We start from the raw sequence: 18,545 nt of genomic DNA on the forward strand, positions 1-18,545 counted from the left end.
TGGGACATTATTTTGTGAGAATACTTCAATTTTCAAGAAATATGAATGTATTACATAAGGAAACTATTGAAAACTGTAAGATTTGAGAAAATAAAAGGCCAGTATTTTAGCTTCCTATGCAAAGGAGAATTTGATATTTTAATAGTCGAAAGTATACCACAGAATAAGAAAAAAAAGTATAAGTAAGATGTCAGTAATTGAATAAGAATTTGAAAATTATGAAAACTCTTCCATTTCAAAATTATACTTTAAAGCTCGAGAATTATTTTTTCTTTAATATAAAATATGATGGCCCATAATATAAGAATTTCAAATAAGCATTTTAAGAATTTAAGTAAGATGAACTTTGATCCCTATTTCACATCATATACAAAATTTAATTTGAGATAAGCTATAGACTTAAAAGCAAAAGCTAAAACCATAAAGCTATTAAAGGGAAACATAGGAAACTATCTAGATGACTTTGAGCCAGCTGAAGACATCTTAAACAGATCATCACAAAAATCCACAACCATAAAAGACCAGAAATGTGGTCCAAGTCCACCAGAAAATGTAGACTTGGAAATGTAAACTGATACAACCACTTGGGTAAAAGGTCTGGCAGTTTCTCAAAAAACTAAACATACACTTACTTTATGTATGACCCAGCAATTCCATTCCTAGGTATATACCCAAGAGAAATAAAAATATTTACAAAAATATTTGTGTCAGGAATATTCAGACCAGGTTTTTTCGTATTAGCCCCAAATCATAAACAACCCAGGTATCCATCGGCAGGGGAATGAATCAACAAATGATGGTATATTCAAACAATGGAATACTACTCAGTAATATAAAGGAATTACTGATATACTCTATAATACAAACGAATCTCAAAATCATACTGAACAAAAGAAGCCACAAAAGAGTATATACTGTATAATTCCATTCATGTGAAATTCTAGAACAGGGAAAAACCACCTATAAAAAAAAGAAAAGAAAAAAGAAAAAGAAAAAAAGCACCTACAGTGAAAAAAAAAAAATCAGAACAGTAGTTACTGCTTGAATGGGGGATGTGCACCCAAATTGACTGGGATGGAACATGAGGTAACTTTCTGGAGTGATGGTAATGTGTTAGTAGGGATTTGGGTTGCACAAACGTACATTTGTTAAAACTCAGCAAATATATAAAGTTTGTGCATTTTATTGAACATAAATTTTACATCAAAAGAAAAACTAAAACAGTAAGCACGCTAAAATATTTAGAGAGAGCTAACTGATGTCTGTGATTTTTTTTTTAAATACACCAAAATTAAGATGGGTTAATAAATGGATATAAGGATGTATAAATGGAGATATGCATGATAAAGCAAATAAAGTAATAGGTTAATGGTATAATGGTAAATATATGTAGTGTCCACTGTTTAATCTTTCCAAATGTTCTGGATGTTTTAAAATTTTCCTAACATGTTAGAGAAAATGAAGGGTAAGACTTGCTAATTTGATAGGAATTTGAAAATTATAAAAACTATTTCATCTCAAAACTTAACTTTAAACCTCTGAAACTTTGTAATTGCATAAACATAAAATATTGTGGACCCTAAAATAAGAATTTTAAGTAAGCACATTACAATTACTTGACTGAAGTCAATAATCAGAGTAGATAGAGTATCAACTACAACAACCTGTGCCCTGCTCTATGATTCCAAGCCTCTTGACTTTTGCTCAGAACATTCTACCAGCATCTACCATCAACTTTTTCTGGAAACTGAAGCAAGAAATAAAAAAAATATTCAATAAGCTCTTTGCCCAGGCTTTTTTGTTTTGTTTAGGTTTTATTTTATTTAAATAAAATTTTTAAAAATAATTGCTTATTGTAAAAAAAATTAAAAATCAAGGAATGAAGCATACTCTACTAATAGCTTGGTGTGTAGCCCACTAGCATTTCTTTAAAGGATATACATTCCTTGAAATATTTATATAAATATACATGCACACACAACTTTGACATTTTTGAAATAAGTAGGATATTAACATACTTCTGGACTTCGCTTTATCTACAAAACAGCACAACACAAATGGGGTAGCCACCATAGCTGTTCACCAAGATCTGGTTTCCCTCTTTCTTCTGAGCACATGAGTGGTGTCTTGTGACTGCTGTAACTGGTGCCAGCCAAAATGATATGTATTTCTTTCCAGGTAAGAATTTGTTGTACTGACCCTTCAAAATTCTCTTTCCTTTATGGATGTGACTGGCAACATTCAAGGTAGTGGCTATTCTGTCAGCTTCAGTCTCTAAGTAGCTACTATGAACAAAATTCCCCTGACAACCACAATAGATACATTAAGTCAGCAAACAATAAACCTTTGTTTATTTAATTCCCTGAGATTAAGGGGTTGTTGTTACTGCAGCATTACTTAGCCAATCCTGACTGATACATCAAACATTTTTTTCTGGTATGCGTATGTGGTCTACCTCATTCTTTCTAACGGCTAAAAAATATTGTCTTAAATTAGTGCAATAAAATATATCTAACTATTTCCCTATTGTTGAGCATTTTGTTTTTCCAAATGTTTACTAAAGTTTGCTGCAATAAATATTGTGCATGCACATATCCATATAGTTATCAATTCACCTGTCTAAATTTTTCCAAATAAAAAATTTCTACATGTGCCATTACCAAGTAAAAGAATATAAACATTAGACACATTCTGCTGATTGCCCTGCAAAATGCTGAACCAATTTAAACTCCTATCAATGGAAAATGAGAGTACCTGTTACCCAACATGTTCACCTGGAGTCAGTTATATTATTCTTTTTAAATGTTGCCAATATAGTAAGTGGAAATAATATTTCATTATTGTTTCAGCTTGTGTCATTATTGGGCATCTTTTCATAGGTTTAAAGACTATTTGTATTTCTTCTGTGAATTGTCTATTCCTGTCTTTGATCTGTTTTTGTCTGTTGATTTTATACAAATTCTTAAGTACTTAATGTTAATCCCCTGGTTCTTGCACTGGTTATAAACAGTTTCTCACTTTTTTTTTTTCCATCCGCCATCTCCAATGGAGCCGCCACCAAAATGCAGATTTTTGTGAAAACCCTTATGGGGAAGACCATCACCCTCAAGGCTGAACCTTCGGATACAATAGAAAACGTAAAGGCCAAGATCCAGGATAAGGAAGGAATTCCTTCTGATCAGCAAAGACTGATCTTTGCTGGCAAGCAACTGGAAGATGGATGTACTTTGTCTGACTACAACATTCAAAAGGAGTCTATTTTTCATCTTGTGTTGAGAAGTCGTGGTGGTGCTAAGAAAAGGAAGAAGTCCTATACCACTCCCGAGAAGAATAAGCACAAGAGAAAGATTAAGGTGGCTGTCCTGAAATATTATAAGGTGGGTGAGAATGGCAAAATCAGTCACTTTCATCAAGAGTGCCCTTCTGAGAATGTGGTGCTAGAGTATTTATCGCAAGCCACTTTGACAGATGTTATTGTGGCAAATGTTGTCTGACTTACTGTTTCAACAAACCAGAAGACAAGTAACTGTACGGGTTAATAAAATATGTGAACTATATATATATATATATATATATAAAGACTATTTGTATGTATGTGTTCATATATATATATATATGTATATAATCTTAGTCTCTCCCTTGTCTTTTAAGTTTGTGGTATCTTTTGTATAGAGAGACATAAAATTTTTCTGTAGTCAATATAATCTTTCCTTTATGGCTTTTGGAAACTGTGCTCCACTACAAAATAAGTGTATAAAAGCATTTTCTAGTCACATGTCACCAAAATATTTATTAATAATCCATTCTTTCTCCACTGATTTGGAATGTTCTCCATACCCTATACAAAAGTTCATAAAAATGGGTTTTTTATGGACTCTACACTGTATTTCACTGATATTTTTGTTTCTTTGCTAGAAAATGTTTTCAATGTATGTAAATCATATACCTTTCTAGTATCTACATTTTAATATTCTTTTCAACATATTATTGTATATTCTTAATCTATTATTCTTCTTGAAGAAGCTTCATAATCAATCAGTCAATTTATCTCCCCTAACCCTGTTTAACAAAACAAAATCTAACAACAGCAACAGCAAAAGCCTACTGTGTAATTCTGATGGGAATTGCTTGAAATCTATAGATTAATTTGGAAAATTAGAATTTTCACAATATTGTCTTCCCATTCAGAGATATCATAAAGTTTAAAAAACTGCATTCATTTTAGTCTTAATGTTTCTTGTCCAATTTATTCCCAGATTATTTCATTTCTGTTGCTACAGCAAATAGTATTCCCCTTTTTAGAACACTTCCTAAGTAGTTATTGCTGATATATAGTAAAGCTATTGTTCTGTATATAGCTTTCTTATATTTAGCTACTTTCCTGAATACTCTTAATAGTTCCAACCATTTCAAAATTGATTGCTTTGGATTTTCCAAGTATACAATCATATTTGAGTTCTAATTTAAAAAAAATCAATCTTCAGTTCTATTTTGAACTATTGATCCAGTGACTCCTAAATGTCTATTTCCACAGTACCTACAGTAACAAAATAATGGAATTGTATGTCTGGTAAGTACCTTATAATGATCTAATCCAAGAATTACCGAGTCTAGTACCTACTTGGGTAGGTATGTAAGATAAATAGGAGAAAGTGCCCTGGTGTGAGACAATAAAGACTTGTAGAGACTGAGAAGAAATGCAGAGAACAGGCTCTACCTAAAGAGAACAAGTGCCATTCGCCCCCAAAAGATTGTTGCCATGGAGAAATGAGGGTCCAATTTCTATCTTCCAAGAGGCACCATATATATATATATATATATATATATATATATATATATGTATTCTTATGTTTAAACTCTTAATTTTAAAAATATTAAACAAAAGCGAAACAAAATATAACTGCCAGCTTTCAACCTATAAACCTGTATTTAATCCAATACCTTCATTTAAGGCAATGGAAACTCAGACAGGTTCATCAGAGATTGCAAAAGTAGCCAAGTGTAGGTATTGGCGAGACTGGCTCCCAATATATCAATTGGATTTAAGAGCTCTCAAAGTGATCAAGTGGTTGGTGAAAGAGAAAGAGAGACAGAAAAAAAGTTTTCTTTAAAGCTGGGTCCAGTGGAGATACCACAAAAAGCCTCTCCATGGCTGTCTGACATACCCCTGAAAACCTCAGTTTTTTATTGTGCTCTTTCAATAGGGGAGGGGGAGTGAAGTTACACAAAGTTTCAGTGATAATTATACAAAAAGAATATATTTGCAAAAACTGGTGCACAAAAATCACAACGTGGTATTATAAAAGCAGAACAACGCAAAGATAACTTTCTGTGGATCAGCATAGAAACCATACACCTTAGCAAGAATACAGCTGAAACATAAACTTATGATTATCAGCAAGAACATCTTGGGCTCACAGCTACAGGGGGAACAGGATCTGACACAGAACAACCAGCCTGACCACAAAGCTCCAAGAGGAGGGGGCCTCCATGCAGGCTGGAGGAGCAGTGGGAGAAGAAAGACTTTTACATCCTTATCTCAACCACAGAGACAGACGCCCCTCGTGCGTCTGTTTATAGGCTCTCCATAAGGGTTCGCATCCCCTTTCCAGGGCCCTAATCAATATGGCTTTCCTGGGAAAGGAATCCAGGTAATAAGCCTCTCTATTACACGTCCGTTTATAGGCTCTCTGCAATGAGAAGCCTATTACGCACTGTCATCTCTCTTCGGCAGTCAAGCTATGTGGTTAGTCCCTTTCACAGAGTTCCTGTTTTTACCAGAACAGTTCAGCAGAGCCAAAGTTACAAGCTGCAGCTCAGCAGAGCCAAAGTTACAAGTTGCAGCTCAGCAGAGCCAAAGTTACAAATTTCATCTCAGCATTTCATATTATCCTTCATTTTCTCAAATATCATCGATACAGCAAGTAACAAGCATCACAAAGCAAATAACGCATTTCGGAGAAACCAAATTCTAAGAGAGTTTACAGGTTAAAAATTAACAACAATTTCTTTTTATTATTTCAGATAGCTTGGGTTTTGCCAATTCTTCCAGAAGCTTGGTGTTGCTCAGTCACCACAGAGGGGTTCGGAGTATTCCCAGTGTGTAGGGGAGGGCTTTGCATCTTGCTTAGCTCCTTGGTGAGTCAAAACAATATTTTCAAAGTCCTAACACTAGGTAGGTTATTTGCTTGGTTTGGTTACAAAGACTTTAGTCCCTGATGCCAACATATAATTGTGTTCCCTGTTTGGCTCGTGTTGGTTTGGATTTACTATCCCTACAGTATTCATGGCAAATGAAGAGGGTACCTTTTGTTTATTTTATTTTCCCCAGCTTTATTAAAGTATAATTGACAATTAAAAATTGTTTGTATTTACAGCACATGTGATTATTTAATATACATATACATTTAGAAATTATTAACTCAAGCTAAGTCACATATCTACCACTTCACATGCTTATTGTTTTGTGGTGAGAACATTTAAGAGCTACTCTCTTAGCAATTGAAGTATATAATACATCATTATTCACTATAGTCACCATGATGTACAATAGATCTCCAGAACTCCAGAACTTACTCATCCTGTCTAACTGAAACTTTCTACAAAAGCTATCTTTTAAATAGCTTTTATTTGATGTGGGGAAATTCCCACATTAAGTTCCCTATCACCCCAACATAGAGGTCAGAGCTCAATTTCCTAGACTTCCTTGCAGTTAGAAATATGCAGGTGACCCAGGCTCTCTACCAATCAGGGGAGCTTTCTTAAGACTGTGCCTCAGAAGGGATCAACAGAAGAAAAGCAGCTCAGGGCGGGCCACGTTTGATGTCAAAGGAGCTCAGCCTTCAGGGGTGGTAAAGGACGATTGCCAGAAGTGGTGGTAGTTATGGCTGTGGTAAAATTGAGTTCTTGGCAGCAATGCAAGCGCAGCAATGAGTCATGGGTGGTGGCGGTGGTAACAGAGGTCATTTTCTCATCAGACAAGTTCTACGGCCCTGTTTTGGGCACTGTTCCTATAGTTCGGCCTCGAGCTTGTTTCTCCAGCCCTTCCAAAGACAGTTTGAACCACCCAGGCTCCTTTTAAGAAATTCTTTTCTTTTGCTTAACTAGCCAGAGAGGATATTCCTGTTTAAAACTAAGCCCTCACCAATACAAACACAACCAACAGCCAGTGACAGAATCAAATCAAAGGTCTCCATCTTTTTGATTCCCAGGCCAGCATTCTTTCTACAACATCACAATGTTTACATTTAATGCTTTTTAGGAAGGTACAAAATGCTGTTTTCAAAAATATATATTGAGATTTTCATTTTGAAGACAGGCTATGAATACTGTCAAATAATCTATTTGGTTCATGATAAGAACCTATGTTTGAGTGCTTTGGGATTTTACTTGTCTTTGCTTTTGCTTTTGTTCATATAGATTCACGGACTAGTGGCTTCCTTAAAAAAATACTAGACTGCTTACAATAAAAACACCAATAGCAGTGTACACAGAGTAGTCCAAATAAAAATAGAGCAAAACCACATAAAGGGAGAGATAATTGTCCTAGATAAATCAGGATGAGACCATTACCATGTTCTAAGCACTAAATTTACAATCTGCTTCTGTGAAGTAAAGGACAGCGATAGGGTGGATTATATTAATGTTTCCCCACCTTGGTCCACCAACATGATGTTTATTATTTTCTATCTTCAAGGCCTACAAGTTTTTAGAGTTTCTCTTTCAACCTTATTTATTAAAGAATGTTCTGAATGACCCCACGATGAGTAAATGTAAAGCTTACTGAAATACTAAAAACAGGATGTAGATTGCTATTACTGTTGTTATGACACCAGTTTGCAACTATTGGGATAAAGCATTTTCACTTTCTGAGTATGCACCGTGTACTAATCAGCCACAATAAGAATTCTACATACCAGTATCAAATGTATTCATCACAACAGCTGTGTCCTATGTATTACTGTCCCCATTTTACAGAGGAAAAAATTATTCAGCAGCCTCCCCAAGGCCAAGAAGCTGGCAAACGAGAGAGTCAAGAGCTAGATCTGGGTTTGCCAATTCCAAAACCAGTGATAAGAACTATTTCTGTTATATTACCTCTTTTAGAAAGAATTTTAGTTTTGCAAGAGATGAAATTTCCTCGAGGTTCTAAATCTTAGAAGGAATTTCTTACATGGATGTTCACAGGAGAGCTACTGACCCTGTAATTGATAATGGGGGCCTAAAGAAGAACCCTGTAATAATTCACTATGTTCATTGAGGCCTGATACACTGGGTTCTGGAGGTATCTGGAAAAGCCACGAGAGTGAACCAGGCATGGGCCCTGCCCTCTGACAGCTTCCCCAGGTGGGGAGAAGAGATAAGCACACAGCTAACCAAATACACACTGGCTACATGGGGCCAGGTGTCATCTCTGATGGATAGACCAAGGCTCAGAGAGGTGGCCAGAGAGATGGGCTGACCACATCTTCCTTACCATTGGGCTCTCAGTGCTGCTGCTGCTGCTGCTGCTTGTGGTTCAGAGTCCAGGGCCCTCACTGGGAAGCCCCACCCTGCCCATGTTTCCAACTACCTGAAATACTAGGCCTGCCAAGCTTAGTCCCTGCACTGCTTCCTGCTAAAATCTGCCCACCACTGCCACCAGATATCTATGCCAAGGCTCTGAGAAAGGTTCTCTGCACTCTCTTGGATAACGATCAGCAGCTCTCATAGGCAAATCTGATAGTCCATGCCAAAAAGATTCCAGAGAGGATCAATGAAATAGAAGCAGAAGTGAACTCCCACAAGGCAAAAGAGAAATGTTCCCTACCCAAATAAAACATTAAAAAAAAATTCCTGGCCGGGTGCAATGGCTCACGCCTGTAATCCCAGCACTTTGGGAGGCCAAGGCGGGTGGATCACGAGGTCAAGAGATCGAGACCATCCTGGTCAACATGGTGAAACCCCGTCTCTACTAAAAATACAAAAAATTAGCTGGGCATGGTGGCACATGCCTGTAATCCCAGCTACTCAGGAGGCTGAGGCAGGAGAATTGCCTGAATCCAGGAGGCGGAGGTTGCGGTGAGCCGAGATCGCGCCATTGCACTCCAGCCTGGGTAACAAGAGCAAAACTCTGTCTAAAAAAAAAAAAAAAAAAAAAAAAAAAAAAAAAAAAAAAAAAAAAAAAATATTCCCTACTTCTGTTTCCTGATGGCTGCCTGTCCCTGCATTCCATCAGGTGTATTCTGAGGCAAATATCTCTGGGAGGTCCATACATGAGTCCATTATCAACCATGGCACCTTATGCAGAGGTAGTTTATTAGCTCCTATCCTCAAGGTTTTCCTGAGAGGAGATGCACATCTCTGAGAAGAAGGGCAATGCCGGGGACTTGGACCACTGCCCAGAGCAGCAGATCTGGGCCCTGAAGCCCCAGATACATGATGAGAGTGCCAGGTTTCTAAGCAGGAGAAAGTCAGGGCCGCAGGGGCCAAGTCCATAGGCCTATGCTGCAATCCTGCCTTTGCCTGCCTCTGTTGTTCTCTACCATCTCAGTGCACAAATTTGAAAAGAGAATATTTTACAAGAATATTATAAACTTACATTTTCAGAGTTTCTAGTTGTCAGAGCCTAGAAGGGACCTCAAAGACCAATATATAAACAAAGGAGTGAGATGCAGGTAGGTGAAGTGAGTTGCCCAAGTCACTTGGCTGGTGAGGATCAGGCCTAGCTTCTCTTTACTTCCCTGAGAGCCAGATGGCCCTTCCCTGGTACAAGGTAATCAATTATTTACTGCACTGATGCAAGCTTTAGACTAAACATTCCTTTAGAAATAGGATCCTTCGTTAAATTATTCAGCAAACATCTATTGCACTTGGCAGGAGCTGATGTGGAGGCAGGGAAGCAGACAAGTAACAACTTGACAGGAGGCTACCCGTGGATAGTAGGTGTAAAACGTTTAGCACAATGCTTGGCCCCCAGTAAGTGCTCAATAAATGGCGGCTTCTACAAAAGTATTCTTCGAGTGAGATGGAAATACGGAGAGAGAGGTAGGCAAACTCAGGTGACACACTGATGCAAGGTTAAGAGCAGAGGAATGATCTGATCAGAGTTTAGGAAGGTTACTCTGGCAAAACTTTGGAAGATGAGAGTTAAGAAAAAGAGATCAGTTATACTGCTTTCCAGATGGTCCAAGTAAACAGTGATGAAAAGCTGAACTGCAACCATGAAGCTGGGGATGGAAAGAAGGGAAAGCTTCTAGAGGTAATTCAAGATGTACAATTTCAACGGGTGAGTGGGAGAGGTCATGAGAGGAGAGAGGGGAGACACAAAACCAGTCCCTGGTCTGGGCTCTTGGGGATGCCCATGATGGCCTTTATCAGGATACAGTCTCCTAGCTGCCATTTTATGAAAGAAGAAAATGAGGTCAAGTTAGGGAAAGTTATTTTTGGGATGCCTAAAAGACATGCAAGGGGGATATGTCCCAGAGGTATTCATTATTTCCAGGTTTATTGTTCAGGAGAAAGGTCTGGGCTTGAGGAACTAGCATGGAGACAATCAGCCTGCAGGTCAGAGCTAAAGCAGTGAGGGCTAGATAAAATGTATCCATTCAACTAGTATTTATTAACACTACTGTTTGCCAGACATTGTGGTAAGTCATAAGGCTAAAGGAGAAAACAAGAAAGAGGAGGTCCCTGCCCTCAAAGAGGTTACATTCTGGTGAGGAGAGCCAGAATACACACACACACACACACACATACACACACACACACACAAACACACACACACTTACACACATACATAAAGGAAAGAAAATATTACCTAGTAAAAGCACTGAGCAAAGAATTGAATTAGGGTATGATGTGATAGACACGGGCTATGTAGTTCTTTTTTCTTTGCTCAGGGAAGAGTTTGAGAAGCAAAAGAGTGGGCTGAAGACAACATGCAGGGACCCACACTTGTGAGCCAAGCACAAATGAGGAGTTCCAAAGACAGAGGGCTCAGCACCCGGCACCAAGCATGTCATATAAATCACAACATCTAGACTCTTTGTCTACTCATTTGGAGGCCATACCATCACCTCCAAACTAGAACCCCCGAGAACAACTTCAGTGGTTCATTATTTCATTTGGTAACTATATATATATATATATATATTTATGTATGTATGTATTGACCCCAGCAGTAGGGGATGCCGTGGGGCACAAGACCATTGAGCTCCCTGCCCTCAGAAAGCTCATATTCAAATAGAAAACACACACAAGCACACACACATAAAGACCTCACTCCCAACTAAACAGATCTCTAAATGAAATAAATGCAAGTTGTGCGAAGTGCTGTGAAAAATATAAACAAGGGGCTAAGAATAACAGCAGATGATCTACTTTACATAGGATCGTGAGTGAACGAAAGCCCCTCTGGGAGCTGACATTTGAAATCAGTCCCAGAGTTTGCCATGCAGAGGACGCTGGTGAGGGCATTCCAGGCAGAGGGAACTGGGTGTGCATATGCTCAGAGGCAGGAAAGAGCTTGATGTGTTTGAGAAACTGAAAGACAGTCAGTGAGGCCAAAAGACAGAACTGGAGAAAAAGAGGTGGTGACACTGGAAATACAAACAGACTCACATCACTCAAGGCCTTGCTGGCTGCAGTCAAATGTTTGGATCTTACTGTGAGGACAATGGCAAGCCACTGAAGGATTTCTCAAGCCAGGTGTAATCTGATCTGACTTTCATTTTAAGGAATTTCTGGGACCAGGAGCTCCTTTTTTTCAGTATGCAGCTCCTTGAGGCCACCCTTCCTATCACAGTGTAGCGGTCCTTTATCCCACCCAGAATTAGGGTCAGGCCACCATCTGCAAAGCAACTTTTTCCTCCTTGGATTGCCTGCCTGGCCTAAGTGCTTCCCAAAAAGCCCTATAAACTCACTAAAGTGTTTCCAATAGACTTTGCGAGTGTTGGGAAAATGGATGCTTTTGTAAAAGGACACAAATAATAAAACGAAACCACTCCCTCATTTCTGATGGAAATTTCTTGTTTTCTCCTCCACTGCTTTCCATTAGCCCATGGCCTGAGTAATTGTCTCTGCTCTTTAGTGTCTCCATTTATTTTCCAAAACACTATGAACATGTGTATGTGACTATGAACAATAACAAAGAACTATAAATTCTTATTGATCCCAGAAGGTTGGGAATTCTAAACAATAAAAATGTGTCCTCTGACTGCTTCTCTCAAAAGAACTTTTTGGAGACACAGAAGAGCTTTGTTAAAACAACAAATGAGCTCTTGGGACACTCTGGGCCTAATGGTGGGCTCTGGGCCACCAGGTAGTGATGCAAGAGGCAATTGCAGACACAAAGTTGGAAAGACCTCCCTGCTACCCTCTCCTGGGCTCACTTCCTCATTTCTCAGCCCACATCTTGACTGCATCAAACGGAGTTTAGTATATAGCTTTCAGCCACTATAGTTGTCAGGAGCCGGAATTCTCAGCCTAAAGAGAAAGTGCCCTTTGTCCTCCAACCATGATTTAATTTACTCTCCATTCACTTTGTTTTCAGGCTAAGAAGTCTCACAATTGTTTGAGACCCTGGATTTAAATTTCTCTGTGTTTCTGCTGTTTGGAAATTTGCCTAGGTCAGCCACTGGATAGTCCCAGAATTCAGCTTCACCTTAGAGAAAATCTTGATCATGATTTGTTATAATATTTCCAACTACTGTCACATATTTTTCCCTCGATTCCTCTATTTTCATGTCTTTCAGAACACACATGTGTAAGCACAAGTGCGCACATATGCATACATATCACCTCTGCTCTGATAATCGGTAACATTTTTACTCTTTTCCAACTTTATCACATTCCTGGAGATGTCCCTCCTTTGTCCCCCAGATTTGGGTGAGGGGAGGTGCTCTTAGCTGCGTTTTTTGGTCTTTCTCACTCAGTTGCACCATTCCCGGCATTCTGCTGATCCTTCAACCCCATGATTCATAAGACAATGTGACCAGCTGACTTTCTATGCTTTTGCCCCTCTGTTCCCATGTACAAACCCCTTTTATACGTAAATTCACAACATTTACTAGAGTATTAGTGGCCAAAACTTGACCACAGAGTAATACAAACTCAAAGAAATGCCAATTCCCAATAGAAAATAGTTCACTAATTAGGAAAGAAATAATTATTTCTGCTCTTTGGACAATCTTGAGGGGAAAACAGATTATTATTAGCAGAACATGGCTTACCTGAATGTATTATAATCCACCATCTTTGTGTGCTTACAGTCAGCAGCTCTAAATACCTGCTTGAGCTCTCTGGATCTTGATTCCTCTTGCTTCACCTTTTGCAGGCTACGTTCGAAGTCACTGAAAGGATACTGTGAGGGGGAAATGAAAAGAAAAACATATTGAAATATTCCTAACGCTTCAGGAGCCCAATCTTTCTGATGGCCAGCAAAAGGACTTCACACTGTGGACATGAAGTTAGCGGGTTTGTCTTTGCAAAGGTACCAACACTGAGAAGGCATACTAGCTTTGTATCTCTTCAGTAAAAGCTTCTGGATGACAGTTCACATCAGCATAGGCCCCAGCTCCGAGAGAAATGAGCTTAAGGAACAGCAGGCCACAGAGATCAGAAAACAACCCCTGCTTCTATCTCAGTCTCCTCCCTATAACCTTTGGATGTTGGCCCAATATGTTGGGAGATCCCAACGGAAAAAATGGGGATTCAAAACTGGATACGTAGATCTCTATTTTCTCTAGATCCTTAGAATGGGCCCCACCCCCCGGAACTGTTGTTCATTAGGCAATGCACTGACGAGAGTAAGACTGAATATCAAAGATGCACGTGGGCACCGCTGCCCTCACACATTCATTCTCTGGGCTGTGCAGTGTTCCTGTCTCCTACCCTGTGACTAGCTTTTTGACTCGGTAAGAATACTTCTTGCAAGCAGTTAAACATAAGGTCGTAAATAATTATAGCTAAGAGATCAAAAATGAGAAGAGGAAATTTTAAAATTAAAACATCGATGGCAGTTTAGTATAAAGATCCTTCTCTCCCACCAGGGAATGATCCAGGTGGTTTGGCACCTATCGCAGATCCCTACCCCTCCCACGTTTTTTCATTTCTTTTCATCTATTTCCATGACAGGATCTATTAGCTCTTTTGAAAAGATTCCTGAGGCTGATATTAAATAGGATAGCAATGTTTCTCTGCTTAGAATGTCTTTGTTAAGGGTATTTTTAAAATAATACAGTTTTCACTTGGGATACTGATACCAGATAATGTCCTACCTTGCTTTTATTGTCCCCAAAGGTTAAAAAAAAAAACCCTTTATATCTTATATTTATGCTACATATATATTTTATATTAAGGTATAGGTTCACCCTCTGTTTGGAAAAAAAATCTCTAATTTACAATAGCAGTACCAATTGAGCTTACCATGGGCCTCATGGTTAGTTCAGCCCTTCATACATATTATCACATCTAATCTTCATAGCAATTCTACGAAATAGGCACTGCTGTTCCTCCAATTCCAAAGATGAAGAAACTGAAGCTCAGGAAAAACACATATGTAAGGTCCCTCAGCTATTAATGTGGAGTCAGGTTCCCAAGCCAGGCCTGCTGGTCTCCAGAAATCTAAACTCTCAATGACTAAGTTTCTCGTCTAGATTCAGTGTTTTCGTACAGCTACTGGTTCATGGTTTTATGATAACCTGAATCCCTAAAACTACAAATGAAGAGATGGTGTGGCAGCCATGGAGGGCACTTCTCAGGCCACCTGTCAAGAGAGATCCTGGAGAGAAGAGCACTGTTGGCTGACAGGCTCCAGCTGCCATACCTTCCAGATTCGCACAGAGTTCACAGGCAATGTCGCTGCTGGGGCCACCCTCTCCCCAGGCTGTTCCTGCCCAATGATACAAAGCACAGCAGGGGGACTAGAGCCAGGCTATTCCTGCCTGACAGGGGACCTCTCTGATAGGCAGTCTGTGCTCTGGGGCTCCCCATCAGCCTGGCTGAGACTTTCCCAGAGCTGCACTGTCAGCTGAGGCTCTCCCTACACACCCCTCCTTCCATTCTCTCTCCTTCCACAGGGGTTCAACCTGCCTCCCGGTCTGAAGGTCCCTCCTGCCCACTCCTGGCCCCTCCTCCTTTATCCTTCTTAGAAACTTCCCCCACGACATCTCTCACACTTCTCGTTCTGCTTTAGCATCTGCTTCTCAGAGGACCCAAACTGATATGAATGATGTGATATAGTCATATCATACCAAACTGATAGGAATGATGTGATATACACAGAGACATTGATCTTAGCAACTTAACCCCGGGCATTTTATCTACAAAGGAGACAAAATTGGCACTCTATGTATATAAATGGTATATAAATATTATCGCTTAAAGGAAAACTTTTAATATAAAATTTTCCAGATAGATTTTTCGATATTAGGCAATGCTTCCCAAATATATATGTTTGCACACTGAACTAGTCCACATGTAAAACCAAGATTTTATCAATATGTTATTTTTACTGAACAGCATTGCCTTAATAGCACTTGCAGTAACAGTACCCATCTGCCATCTTATTTAAAAAAAAAAAAAACAACAACACTATTTGAGCTCACTGTTGTCAATTTATCCTTAAATCCTTATTTAGGCCTCAGGTGGCTACTGCTATGGGAAGGTGCAGCCCCAGCAACTATTCAGTTCCCTTGAGATTTCTGTTTGTTCAGGTCTTGGCCTTCTCTGTTGGCCTGTGCCAATTAACTGGGACGGCACAGTGTGTGGCACCAGATTTTCTTCCTTTCCTATAGTTGTTGAATTTCTTTCTGAAAACATTGTTAGTGTCAGCAGAAAACCCAGGAAACTTGATTCAACCCTGGCCCTGCCTCCTGCCTGTGCCTGGAATCTGCGATGCTGGGCAGAGGAGAACCCAGCATGTAAACAGAGTAGACAAGGACCTGGCCTCTGTGATGGGACGTGTGGCCAAGTCACACGGATCCATTATTCATGCCCACATGTGTGAATGCACAATGTAAAACTGGTGGCAAGATGAAGAAGAAAAAGGCCCTAAAGAAAGAAAAACACAGACTGCAGAGGGCTGAGAGGCAAGTCAAGAATTATACAAAGTAAATTCACCTTATCTACATTCTGCTCCATGTATTTTAACGTATACTCATCAGCATTGAGCAAATGAAACACATAACCATTCACATTCACTGTGACTCCAATGTAGAACTCCTCAGCCTTGAAATATTCAGACAGTTCACTTTTAAAGACTGGTTGTCCAGGCTTCTTAACGCGACTTCTTTTCAAGAACATTCCACCAGTAACTCCTATAGAAAAATAGAAAAGTTCATGAGCAGTCTTTATTCTTGAAAGAAGCATCTGATTGACTTCAGAGTTACTTATCTTCAGGCACAGACCACCATATAAGTTACCTGTGAACTCATATTGCCTGTTATTTTTGGACTTAAGGGAGGAAAGAGGGAGTGAACAAAGAAATAAGACTTCCTAGGTGAGGGTGTTCAAGACAAAAAGCAAAGCTGGGCAGGGTGGAATATGCCTGAAGTCCCAGCAACTCAAGAGGCTGAGGCAGGAGGATCGCTTGAGGCTAGGAGTTCAAGACAACCAGCCTGAGCAGCATACCAAGATTCCATCTCAAAAAAAAAAAAAAAAAAAAAAAAAGAAAAAGAAAAAGAAAAAGAAAAAATGGCATGGAATTCTACCATTTTCTTCTCTCTCTCTACTCTCTTCCCAGTCCAATAAATACTTGGCAAAGACCTCCTATATATGCCCAGCAGCATAATGGGAGAGTGGAACATCAGGAAGATACTCATCTTTAGAGCATGTTTGAATAGTAGCAGTTGGAAAATTCCTCACTTGTGCTTATTTCCACCTATTTGTCCCAGATGATGTCTTATACTTAATCTGATATGCAGATTAAGTAGCAAATGCCCTACTTCTGTAAAGGAGATTACTTAAATTTTTAAAGATAACTATGGGAGTCCCCTTAAATCTTTTCTTCCCTTCTGTTTCACACATGCTGCAACTTGTTTGGCCACATCTTCCCCATTCTAAATGTATTAAGAGTTGATTTTTGACCTGTAAGAACATGACTTATATTCATCCCTATGCAATTTCATATTTTAAGATTTGATCCATTATTGAAATCACCGTAGAGCCTTAGTTATACAAGTTATTCATTACTCACTGGTGTGCTAAGTAGCTTATACCAGCTCAAAGGAGCTGACAGTTGAATTTTCAGAGATTTCGCAAGCCAGTTTTCAAACTCTTGGCTGCTTGAAATTGGCCATGGTTGGGGTATTCACACCATGGAAACTGGCAAAGAGTATAAATCAGGGCTTTTAAAATATTTTCAAAGAGCCAGTTAACCAGCACATCACTGATTATTCTGCCTAAATGTATGTCTTCAGCATAGATAAAAGTTTTAAACATGTTGAGACAAAGAACAGGCTCCTACAGTGCCATGATTAGGTAAGTCAATGGCTCTCCTCAGCGATGGCTGTGGTACCAGCATATTGCAGAGAGGCATTCTGTGGGCCTGAGTGCTGGAACCTTGGCAACAACCTCAACAGACAGAAGGGCCAGATAAAGATGGACCCTGAAGATTGAATTTGTGTATCTGGGATTCTTGTCTCACAGCCAAACAAAAATGTTGTAAGTAGGACTATCAAGAATACAGACTTCCTCTTGGCTTACTGGCTGCGAGTAGAACCAGTGGTACCTAGACCATGATTCTGAAGCCATCGGGTTCCATAGAGGTGCTTCAGAGGCCACAGAGGAAGTAGGGATAGTGGCAAAAAGGAGGTAACTCCAGGTACCCCAACCCAAAACCAACCAAAACTGTTCCGCCTTTATCATTTTAAATGTTTAGGTTCCCATTTAAGAGACTGGTTTTTTTTAAAAAAAAAAAAAAAAAAAAAAAACACTCTATTGTTCAGGGTTTTTTTTAAAAAAATCTCTATTGTACATAATCTAGGCTACAAAAACAGATCATGTTACCTAATTTTCAGCATGAAGAGACACTTACATGTTCTCAAGAAAATACTATGAGGACTATCTCTCTTACCTGAATTATTCTCTATAGGTTCGAACACTGAAATGGTGTCATCAGCGAGATAATATGAAATAACAAATATCCTGTCCAAGTCAACGTATTTTTCTGTGTCTAGTTTTGCAAAAAACCGGAGTATATTGCTTTCTAAGCCATACCTAAATGGAAGAGAAATGAGAGTTACAGAGATATACAGGAAATCTTCCACGTATTATGTTTTTAAAAGTCTGCAAAAGATATAATGTGGCTTTAATATAGTAGGTATAAACTGTCCAAAGTGAAAGCATGCAACCATTTTCTAATTAAGGTTCTAAATCTAAATGCAGGGCAATTGTCTCAGTATATTAAAATATCTCTGATTCTTTACATGTCCTGGGTAACATATTGGGAAAATGAACCCAAAACAAACCTCATAAACACACTGCTCAAACCAGCTGCACGAACTGGTTGTTCTCCAATGACGAAGCTAGTTACCAATCACAATAATCATGTTGGAAAGAAGAGC

The 18,545-nt window shown here is 39.0% G+C and overlaps 1 protein-coding gene and 1 pseudogene across 1 annotated transcript in view; one reads left to right on the forward strand and one right to left on the reverse strand.

The window, feature by feature from the left end:
* EFHC2 (EF-hand domain containing 2) overlaps positions 1–18,545 on the reverse strand; it is a 197,483-nt gene that overhangs the window by 71,403 nt on the left and 107,535 nt on the right. The window contains exons 9-11 of the mRNA XM_074391685.1: positions 18,056–18,198; positions 16,102–16,298; positions 13,212–13,342 (exon numbers count right to left, since the gene is read on the reverse strand). Coding sequence (XP_074247786.1) covers positions 13,212–13,342; positions 16,102–16,298; positions 18,056–18,198 — 471 coding nt within the window. The remainder of the gene's footprint in view (positions 1–13,211; positions 13,343–16,101; positions 16,299–18,055; positions 18,199–18,545) is intronic.
* On the forward strand, positions 3,063–3,526 carry LOC101029516 (ubiquitin-ribosomal protein eS31 fusion protein-like; annotated as a pseudogene).

The sequence above is a fragment of the Saimiri boliviensis genome, chromosome X, assembly GCF_048565385.1.
Source record: "Saimiri boliviensis isolate mSaiBol1 chromosome X, mSaiBol1.pri, whole genome shotgun sequence".
In the NCBI taxonomy this organism is placed as follows: Eukaryota; Metazoa; Chordata; class Mammalia; order Primates; family Cebidae; genus Saimiri; species Saimiri boliviensis.